At 35.2% G+C, this 11,943-nt stretch overlaps 1 protein-coding gene across 1 annotated transcript in view; it reads right to left on the minus strand.

Annotated features, from left to right (window-relative positions):
• LOC148955285 (uncharacterized) overlaps positions 1–9,301 on the minus strand; it is a 287,431-nt gene extending 278,130 nt beyond the window's left edge. The window contains exon 1 of the mRNA XM_089108128.1: positions 9,141–9,301. Coding sequence (XP_088964254.1) covers positions 9,141–9,278 — 138 coding nt within the window. The 5' untranslated portion in view covers positions 9,279–9,301. The remainder of the gene's footprint in view (positions 1–9,140) is intronic.
• Between the last annotated feature and the right edge of the window lie 2,642 nt (positions 9,302–11,943).

An 11,943-nucleotide genomic window follows, 5' to 3' on the forward strand; every position in this document is an offset into this window, starting at 1 on the left:
GGGGTAGAGATTGATGTATAATCCCTTGGGCCGTATTCAGAACTTTTTTTTTGGGGGGGGGGGTACCCTCCCTCCTTCCCCTCCCAAAAAAAACTTTCAAATCAAAAATGTGAAAATTATATTTAATCTTTCTTCATTTCATGGGATACATCCGTCTACGCTGTTATTATGAAAGTAAAAGAGTAATATCAAACCCCGAAATGAGCAGAATTTCTTCCTCATATGAAGGGGACTGCCCGTTCATCATCCCCACCTCCGCCTCATGGTCGTAGAAACTTTGGAGGATGCACTTTTGATTAGAAATTGAGATTTCTAGTCTTTTTTTATAAGTCGAAAGTAATTGGAAACCAACCCGCAGCGGGGGGGGGTATTTTCCTTGTTTTTTTCGGGGGATCTTCCTCGCCCTTAGTATAAAAGTGGGTGAACAAAACAGCTAGCTTCCACTCATATACGGGTACAGCAATCTACCGCAGGACAGGGTAATGTATCGGGGGAGGCAGAGACTCCGATAAAAACAGAAATAGGGTAAGGGAACACGCTCGAGGAAGAAAACAATTATTCTAAATCATAATCATTCGTAAAACGTGTTTTCCGTTGAATGCAAATATTTACACAAACTTTTCCCATAGCTTACTTGGTTGGGATAATTATCAGCTGTAGAATGCTTGGACACTTCTAATTTACAGGAGCTTATACCAATGATTTTTTTTTTAATTGTAGGTGTTAAGACTTCTATCTCATTTCAAACATGAAGTTCGACAGAGAGCAAATTGTTGGTTTGAGCTCCGGCTTTATCTTCCAATGTGAATCTTGCCAAGAAGAAGCTACGCTTCACACTTATATTCAATTTAAATTAAAAATGTATACTAAAAATAGCAGTTTTAAAATAAAAAAAGCGTAAAAAAAATAACTTTAAAATAAACAACTTCTCAGTCTGAAACGGAAAAAAATTGTCTGGTCAATTAAAGGTATGGACAAAAAGAGCCAGCAAAAAGAAACGGGGTCTAGAAATATCAACAAAAAAGTTGTAGTTGCTGCTATGAACGCCAGCATGACTCATGCCCAGATTCAAGAACTTTTTTCTACAATTGGAATTAACTGCCCATCGCAAAAAACATTTATCAAGCACGAAAGCATTATTGGGGAGTCCATAGAGAAAATACTCGACGATTATTTTCTAGAAAACAGTAAAAGAGAGCGCATAATGGCATTGAAGGCTGATGGAAAGATTGACTCCAACGGAATAGTCGATATGTGTGTTATATTTGATGGAAGTTGGTGCACACGAAATTATGGTAATAGATACACTGCATTATCTGGTTGTGGTGTTGTAATTGGATTCTCCTCAAAAAGACTCCTACATGTAGGAATTAGAAACAAGCATTGCTGCATATGCACGGCAAATCGACAACAAGAATCTACTTCAGTTGCTGAACATTGATGTATTATGAACTGGAGTGGCTCTAGCACTGTGATGAAATCAGATATACTATTAGAGGCATTTTGTGATGCACCAGCTATAAATAAACTAAAATGTACAATGTATATAGCCGTTGGTGATTCAAGCACCCATTCAGAAATTATTACAAAGGTTTCATATGGTAGGATAGTGGAAAAAATTGAATGTGCCAATCATGCTTGTAAGCGTTTGAAAGAGAGGCTTTATAACAAATGCAAAGAAAGCGCAGAATGTTGGAAATTTAGCACCGGTCCAGTAATAAAGAAATTGTGCGATTCTGCAAGAAAAACAATTGTGCGAACCACTACGCATGCCATGTCGTCAAAAGATCTGATTAGAGAGTTAAACTCATCTCCTTTATATTTTTTTCGTGGGGACCACAGACAGTGTCCATCTTGTTGTCAGTTATCCGGAAAAATCGTGGAACTTGAAACTGAAAAAATCCCAAGCAGTGCGTTCATTAGCCATATATATGAAGCGTTTGACACCCTCATTAGAAGAGCTCGCTTACTGATCGGAAATGGCACAAGTAATTTGGCGGAGTATTTTATGTCTATTGTTGCTAGGTTTATAGGCGGAAAAAATATAATGGTAAGCAAAAGGGGACGTTATAACACCCGTGTTACTGCTGCAGGAATACGGTATGCAAAGGGGCATTTAGGTCGCCAAGAAATTTTTAGGAAAAGCATAGGAGCAACCCCAACTCATCAATTGAAAAAACTTACACGTGAAAGAATTATGGCTAGCTTAAGGGAAAAAAAAATGTAAAGCCAAAAAGCGCCTATTTGGCAGTGTCTCAGGAAAGATTGCTAGCCGAAGAGATAAAACCTATGGTCTCAACACCATTGTTCTGCATCTCGACGCAGAACCTTTTGAAAATGCCAAAGTGGTTGTTTTGCATGGCTTACAGTATTCAGAATTAGAGGTTGGCCAGATTGAAATAGCCACACGCCTTCGGGGACTCTGTATCGACAATAGTTGGCTGCTGCAGAGAAAAAATAGAATTAATTCTTCAGTAGCAGGGCTTATTTGCAAGCGGCATGTTAAGACAGTAGCTCCAGTAGTGAAACAACTTCTGTATCCTAAACAATACAGAATTAAAGCAATGGAATACGGTCATATCCGTGAACTGAAGGCAAAGTCGTCTTTTGAAATAAAGTTTGACTGCAAAATAGTCTTACTGGCCTACTGGCTTAAATATCCAAACAACTTTTACATTTTTGGGGGCTGGTCCTGATTGTTTAGTACTGTTACACTTTGGTGTAAAAGTCAAGTTAGAGATTTAATGTTCCAGAACAGCAAAAGAGGTTTATATTCCTGAATGGTTAGAGTCATGGAAGTCCGATTGCACTGAGATAGTTGACCGCAGACAGATCAGACTAAAGAGAAATCAGAATTGTTTTTACCAGATTCAGATGCAACTTGAGTGTTCGGCCATCAAATCTGCATAATCTGTATTATATTTTGGTAAAGGTTCAATATACACGGAGCAAATAGTTCATGATAAGGAGTTTTGGTCACAAAAAATGCTACCAAAGCTGGAAAGATTCTTCTTTGAAGCACTTCTGCCAGAAATAGTTGATGGTAGAGTTCCAAGAAGCATGGACATTCGGGAACCATTCCTTTGAAGAAATTAACTTAGTTTCGTATAGATAAATGATTTTTTGTTCAATGAATTCAGCTTTAATCAATTTTTACTATCATTTCAAGCATTTTTATTATCAGCTTGAATTAATATTTACTATCATATGATAGTATCGCGTACCTCTTTGTAGGTTTTTTTTAAAACAATGCTTTACGCTGCAGTTCAGTACACTTTTTCTAATGATTAATATAACTATTAAAAGGGAATATCGTACGCATATACATTTTAGGGATCTATCTTTCACACATATACAGGGCTCCTGAATGGGGGAGAGGGTACAAGGAGGTTATGTACAAGATCAAGAGACGTTGACAGTAGTAGTAAAAGAGTTAGTATTCGTAATAGCAATAACAGTAGTAGCAACAGCACTAGCAGTATCAGCAGAAGAAGCAGTTGCAGCATGTACATATTGCTCTTGAGTAAGTCAAAACTCCCCCCCAACATATCCCATAAATTTTCAATTAAATACACGACATCGGTCTTTTGATATTACTGGTAGGCTTTTTTAACAGCTTGCCTGCAAATAGTGTTTTTTGATTCAGTTCAATCATTTTTATCAATATTCCCTGAAACTTTCACCTCAATATCTTTATGCCACCAAAATACCATAGTATCCTAATTAGTAGCAGTAGGAGTATTAGTAGGAGTAGTGACAGTAGGAGTGGTAGTACACTCTAAAAAATAAATTTGATTTCCAACTAATTTTTTGCTTAAATTTAAACCGGTCAATTTTTTCGTTGAAATTTATATTTGTGTTTTGGGTCCATCAAATTTTTTAAATTACTAAGATTTATGTATTTTTCAGCAGAAAAAACATAATTCCCAACGAAAATAGGTTTTATTAATCCATAATGTTTTGATTTGTGTGCTGGATCAAATTTTTTAGGATATTTTACAGAATTTGATTAAGGTAAAGTTTAAATTAGTATGTTATATAGTAATCCGAATCAAAGGTTAGAATTACAACAGAAAAAAAGAAGCTAATTGCCTTTTTGAGTATAAAATTTGGGTTGATATGAGTTGAAAAAAGTTTAATTTACACGTCTAGAAAGTGCTTACCCAAAAATTTGTCAATAAATATTATATTTGCATAAAACTTTTATAGGCCATTTTGTTTCGGAATACATTTGTTTTGTGATTTTTCTCAATTAGAAAATTCTTGAACCTGCTATCCTATTCTTAAAAATACCAATTCTCAACATATTTTACCCACTGAATCCCATGTTTTTCTAACTAATACCGAGAACCCTTGTGTGATTTTTGCTGATAAACATAACAAAGATTTTTGTCGAATCTCAAACATTTTTTTTTAAGTGTAGTTGTATGTAAGTATTGCCATTATATCAGTTGAACATCCCCATCATGGCCTGAAAGTTTCAACCTAAAAGTCTATTAGCTAAGTGAACTTCACAGCCAACTTAGATAAACAAGTTTTTATCCTAATTCTCCGCACCAAAAGAGGAGAGACATAATATCTAAATTCCACTTGGGGAGGTCAGCATAGTTTTATCTCAAGAGAGGCTATCATTTCATGGGAGGCAGATATTTCAAGAAGCAAAGAATGGGAGAGACCACATGACCTTGAAGAGGACTGATTCTTTTAATTCATCACCATCCATAGAACAAGATTTTTGCGGAACGTTTATGTTTACTCAAATCTTTTCACAAAACTAACCCTGCTGGGGCACTTTCAACTGTAGAATTCTTGCATACCCCTATTTTCATATTATTTTGGACGGAGCTAAATTGGAAGCAACTCTAAATACTCAGTATATATAAATTTTTGAAGTGTTATAAGAATTTTCCTGTTAAAGTGTTTCAATTGGAAGAAAAGATGAATTGCACTGTTTCTATATCTTTTTTTGATGCCATACCGAATAACTAATACTAAAAAAGTATTTTTTTCTTTTAAGTTACTAACATTTTTTTCTATTTGATCATGCTATGCAGGGAAAGAGGTATAGGATGTGTTTTGCGCAGTATGTTTTGTTACGACCTAATGATTTACGTATTATTTCTATAAGGTGTGTCGTTTCTCTCCACTCGCTGTGTTCAAATTTTGCGTACCAGAATAAATTATTTTATTACCATTTAATTAGTCCTTTTTAAGTTTTGTTATGAAATGATGAAATTATTTGCGTTCTTCAATAAAAATTTCTGAAACGCAATATAAGTAAGGTTTCAATCAATAGGGTTTCAATTTATTTAACCTTTTTTGCATGGAAGGATCTGTCGTAGAAACTTTGGAAGGTGCTGATTCTTCTAAAAATTAAAAGTTTTAGTGCTTTTTATAAGAGTCACGGGGATTGATGCCAACCCGTTTCCCTCCCAAGCCTTTTTTTTTCGCTACCCTTCTACCAAAGACATTTGATCAAAATTAGGCATTTTGTTCAAAATGGAAGGAAATTGGGACACAATTTAAAGAGCGAGGTGTTGAGGAGGGGGCAAATCCCCTCATATACGTTATATTTTCTCCTTACTTACCGTCAGTTATCATGAACTATTTGATCAACATCAAAATCCAAACAAAGGTCATTGAAATGTTGATCTTTATTCTGCGTTACAGAAAGCATTGCATTAATAATTCTTTACCTCTTCATGAAATTTAATTAAACAAACAGAAAATATTTTTCAACTAAAGTAGGGAGTAAGTTTAAAACTGAAAGTAGATTGAAGTTACATTGTATATAAGGGGGACTGCCCCATTTTCAACACCCTGCTCATTAAACGAAGTTTTTTTAGTGGTTTTAAAAATTTTTCTTTTTTCAATTGCAAATTTTCTTTAAAAATTTAGACGAAAGCCAAACTTCACAATAAAGAGTAAGGACTTCAGGATGAGACAGACTTTTGATCTTTTACATAATTGAAGCCATCACAAGCTCTGCAATGGGATTTCTTATCGATAAATACATTGCATACATTTGTTTAAATACATTGAAATACTTCATATAAATAGAAAAAAAAATATTACAATTTGAAATTGCTGAAAACTAAGTTCCTAGCAGTATTTGTCACCCCAAAGAAATTTACTGGCGGTGCTGATGATGGTCTGCCTTGCTTCTCCCCCCCCCCTCTGTGCTGATAGATATGGGAATTTAATATTTTAGCTGTATAGAGCAACATTTTAATTAATTCTGACTCCTCTCTACCTCTTTTAGCATTTATCTGAAGCCTCATGAAGAGTAAGCAATGTGTTCATTAATATCTACTTTTTTAGGAATCTACCCTATCCCCAACTAAAGAATTACTCACCCCTCCCCCCTCATTTTAGCTGATACGCAATTACAGATCACCAAACGTAGCCTAATTTCATTACAAATAAAGTGAATCAACTTGGTTGAATCCAGTACAGCCACCGTTTGGCATTACATCTTTTGCAACTGGGAAGTATAAAATATAGTTATTGGTACTTTTAAATCAATTAACTTCTAACAGTTTTAAATTGATTGCAAATTTGTCCTCTTTGGGGTAAAGTGGTAGTTTGGTGCCATAAAATGGCAGTAAACTAGACTTTTCTCTGGTCCAACGTATATGGTCATTTAAAAAAGAACTTTCAATTTACGTTTTAATTAGCCTCCACAAAATGAGCTTCTAAATGCAATATGATGCAAAAACCTCTATGAAAAACAAAACAAAAAACAGGTGTCTATGATTTTTATTAGTGAAAAAAAATGCAAAACTCAACAAATTTAATATTAGAGCTTTAAACTACTATCAAATAGTTATCTGCCATGATTGTCTTATGGAGGGATTTTCAATAAGATCGCTCACATTTCTGGGGGTGTTCCCCTTTTTTTCAAAAACTAGGCAAATTTTCTGAAATTTTTAGTTGTAGGTGGGTAACAATAAATTGAAATAATTTTATATATTGAGAATCAGCACAAAAGCCAATACTGTCGGTTTAGCAATTGTCAAGAGAATTTCATTTTTAGTTTTGGTGGATATTGGCCAAGTCACTTTTTACTTCCAGTTTTTTTTATCACAAACTATTTGATAAGACTCTCCTGTGACAAAAATTGTTTAAAACTGTTCATTTTATTTAGCTGAATAGACTAATAGAGAGAAAGAGGATCATTTGACAGCTCGATAGTAAGTTTAAACTTAGTTTTTTCTTTCGTTGCTCTGTAAGTTTTTAAATGCCTGAATATAAAAGGGATTTAAGTTCGAGGTGGAGAATTGTCCTGTTATGAATGAGGTACATTTTACATGGCCTGTATAAAATCAAGACGTGGTATTTATGCAGGCAGGATGATTTTTGAGTATCTCTACTCTTTCTGTAAACTATTCTAAGGAGTAGGAAATTGCATAAAAATACGTCTACATATGTTATAATCTATGGAAGAAATAAATCTTTCTGTAATTTTTGTTTGAATCAGACTTTCTTTTAAGATTATAATGCATAATAATTAAATATATTATTGATTAAATAAAGCGATCCTTTGCCAGGAACTTTTGTTTAAAATTTACTGTATTTTGTTTCATTTTGTATGGAATTTAATTGCTCTTTTTATTTGAGAGTTTTTCACTAAAAGTATTTAAAAATAAACTTATTCCTATAAAAATAAATACTCTAAAATATTTTCCCTGTCCAACATTGGTATTTTGCCGTCTGCCCCCCTGGAAGAGTTTCTGCCAGCGCCCTCGCCAAATAAGTGGCTTCTTTCCTGGCCACGGTTTATCAAACGTCCTTATGTTGTTCTTTAATTGATCCTTCTTCTTTTTTAAATTTTCAGTTTTTCTGAATTTGACTAAAGGCTAATACTGAGAGGGGAACAAAATTCAACATATCTGTCCACTTTTTACCTTTTTTGCGATTCTGTCTTTTAAAATCAGGTGAGAGCTTGAAACCCTGCTATTCAAATTTTGCAGAGTCACGTTAAGGACCGCATTCTAAACCCGTTTATACTCATCAAAAGGTAACCGCCCCATTTTTGCGCAGTAAAATCTCTTCTGTATAGCTAATTTTCGGTTTTCATATCGTCCAGCCTTAAGACGAAACCGAAATAATAGTTAACGTTCTTTAGTCAGACAGATGGGATTTTTTTTCACTAGGCAGTTTATTTCAAAACCCGTTTTTTAACTTTTGGTTACTGTGGGCTGTGGTTCGCTCTCTACTGTGTTGCAGCTGCCGCTGCAACCATGATACCTTGCCGGGACATGGTTTGAAAAATGAGCCTAGAGAATGACTGAAAAAAAACAACAGCGGATACAGATACCGATATTTGTGTTACGATACATGCGATACCATAACGCGCCATACCGATACATGCGATATCGATACGCCCGAAACCACATACAGCCCTTCCCCAGGGACTATGGAGAGTCATATCATCATCAAAACCATTTATATTGGACTTTTGAACTATTTTAAACAAAATAACTATCTCAAAATTTTTATAGAACTAGTTTGGGGGGGAGGGGGCCTGTTGGGAGGGGGGGGCTATTTGCCCTCCAATCTTTTTGGCCGCTTAAAAAAGACACTTGAAAATTTAATTCCCTTTTGAATGAGCTATTATAGACCTCTCTATGGTGCTCTGGCCACCCCCTAGCCCTTCTAGAAAAAAAAGAAAGAAAAAAAGGAAGACAGATCAGTGCTACCCATGCTAAAAAGTCATTTTCCTTGGCGTTCAAGTTGAGGGACTGTATTATCCTTCAAAAGGTTTTGGACCATGCTGATTCCAGGGGTGCACTTTTTATTTTGATTTAACGTCATTTTCAGGTGGTTTCAGGCTCTTTTTCCACCATAATTTCTATTCGCAATAAACTTTTACTTCTAAAATCAACCGAAACCATAGTTACCATTCCTGATTCAGTGTCAGATGGCAATTTTTTCTCATAAGACAGTTATTTTGAAACCACGTTTTTCAACTTTTGATTACTATGGGCTTTGGTTCGCTCTTTACTAGGTTGCATCTGCCGCTGCAACCATGATTACCATACTTTTATTTGAGGACATGAATTGTAACTAACTTAAGTTTAAAGTACAACAATGAAAGACAGAAATGGAATTAAGTATCAGCATATAACTTTCCTTACCAGCCAGTCATGATCGCCGTACTGCTCCAAGTTTTGTCTTAGTTTGTCGAGAAGATATATGTGTAGAGGAACCCTTGGAATAGTAGATTCATCTTTTTTATGTGGTGCTCTGACAATATTATTCACAACCCAATCCATTTTGACAATAATAATGACGCCGGTTAATTTCACCCTGCAAAAACAGAACACTAAGAACGTCAAAGGTTCTGTTTACTACTTCAAGAAAAATTGCCTTCCTTATCATTGCGAAACAAAACAAAGGGGAACCACTGAATCTAGATATTACAAAACATTTCTTAAAAACAATTCTGTTGAGTACTTCAGGATCATGCGAGAAAATTCGGAGCAAGTTGAGTGTTACCCGGCGAAAAACGGCTATATAATGTAAACCAAAGCTAGCTCTAGCCTTTAAAACTGTTTTGTGAAATCATCCCAAATGTCGACTGAAAAGCTAAATTATTTGAAAAATTACTTTGGCTCTATGGTTTATATCATCTTTTTCCAATAAACCGGTATTAATAATTGAGCCTCAGGTATGATTCTACAAGGTTTTCAAAAACGCTATTTAAGAAAGTACTGATTTACAAAATAAAGAAAAGAATAAAATTTACTGGACCTCTGAAAACCCATGATGGTATCAGTTAGAATTTGGCTTCAAAAACTATTAGTCAGAAACACTCCACTAGAAACCTGGATTCACTTGCTAAGTATAGTTAATTCATGCCACATCGCGAATGTTAGTCTGGAAGTTTTCTGCTCGTGGTAAATATTAGCGGAAAGCTTTCCAAACTTTTCTAGTCAACCTGCAATTATCACCCTTATAACTCGAAGCAAGAACTTATTAAGTAAGGGATTTTTTATGACAGTTATAACAAGTTATCATTGACAGGAAAACAGAAGCCCTAGACCAGATCAATGGATCAAGAGAAGGAGTAAGTCCTCTTAACCGCTTCCCCTCCATCGCCCACTCCCGGTATTCAAGACAGGTCAAAATTTTACAAAATCCCCAAATTACAAAGGCCAGTGAAAATGAAACATATTTGTTTGAATTAGTTGAATGAACATTTACACAACCACGTGTATCTTAAAACAAGGGAAAACGGAATTTTTATTTTCAAACAATTTATGGCAACGAAATGTAAGTAAGGAGTGACTCGGCCCAATAGTGACCAAAACGCAGAAAAAGAAACTCCGATAACAATAGGTGTGTCAAAATAATTGACTTTTTATGCTGATTCCAAAATATAAAAGTCACTAAGTTTAATATTACCCATCCAAAGCTACGAGCCATATACGATTTGCATGGCTTTTAAAAAGACGAGAAACACCCACAAAAAGTCAAGCTATCTTACTGAATATCACACAATTAGAGTCTGCATATTAAAGAAGCCATACTGTAGAGTTTTCGAGTTCCTATCTACAAAACTGTTGAATTTTATATTTTTCGCAAGGAGAAAGATAATAGATACGTGTTATATGTTGTTTTTTTCCAATGGGCGATCGCTTCGAACAAATGGTCCTAGAAGATCGGTAGAGGGTTCATTTGAACGGAAATCAAGATATATAGTGACCTTTTCGAATAACCAAAAAGATTGGAAGATGAATTTCACATTGGGGGCAGGGGGCGGAGGCTGCATTTCTGGCATGATTTAGAAACAGTCAGAAATTAAATTTAAAAATCAAGTTTTTTAACTGAAAGTAAGGAGCAACATAAAAACTTAAAACAAGCAGAAATTACTCCGTATATGAGGGGGTTGCCTGTTTCTTAACCCTCGCTCTTTACGCTAAAGTTTGACTTTTTTCACCATTGTTTAAGAGAGACTGCTCAAACACATGGGTCATTGACTTCATGGGGTCATTGAATAAGAAGCATTTTAAAAACAAACCTTGACTTTAGCGTAAATAGCAAGGGTTGACAAAGGGGCAGCCCCCTGGATGGAGAATCGTATGAATGAAAAAAAAGGGTTTAGGAAAACGTAGATAAAATCTACTAGGAGAAAAATGATGTATGTGAGGAATTATAAAATTGGAAAGCTATGGAACGTCGAATAAGAGGTAAGATAGATAGGTAGTAAAGTGAAGGAATAATAGAGAAATAGGGACAAATTATACTACAAATAAGCAAGGAGTCTTAGACAAAAAAAAAGAAGAAAGAAACAGGATGGATTTTTTTTTCTTTCAGGAGTACGAAAAGGAAACAATAACTGGTTCGATTCCATCAATTACGTGAAGCATCACCAACCGATCATGGTTGCTGCGGCAGCTGCAACCTAGTAAAGAGCGAACCACAGCCAATAGTAATCAAAAGTTGAAAAACGTGTTTTCAAAAAAACTGTCTAGTGAGAAAAAATTGCCATTTGACACTGAATCAGGAATGATAACTGTTGTTTCGGTTAATCTTAGAAATAAAAGTTTATTGCGAAAAGAAATTTATGATGATTTCGAAAAAGAGCCTGAAACCCCTTGAAAATGGCATCAAATCGAAATAAAAAGTGCACGATTGGAATCAGCATTGTCCAAAACCTTCTGTAGGATAATTGCAGTCCCCCACTTTGAACACCAAGAAAAATGACTTTTTTGCATGGGTAGCACTGATCTGTCTTCCTTTTTTTCTAGAAGGGGTAAGGGGTGCCCAGAGCATCATAGAGAGGTGTGTAATAGCTCATTCGAACTGGAATTAAATTTGTAAGTGCCCTTTTTAAGTGACCGAAAAGATTGGAGGGCAAATAGCCCCTCTCCCTACAGGCCCCCTCCCTCCAAACTAGTCCTATAAAAATTTTGAGATAGCCATTTCGTTTAACGT

This window comes from Artemia sp. Qi Xiang Cuo, chromosome 2 (assembly GCF_049724085.1).
Source record: "Artemia sp. Qi Xiang Cuo chromosome 2, ASM4972408v1, whole genome shotgun sequence".
Classification (NCBI taxonomy): Eukaryota; Metazoa; Arthropoda; class Branchiopoda; order Anostraca; family Artemiidae; genus Artemia; species Artemia sp. Qi Xiang Cuo.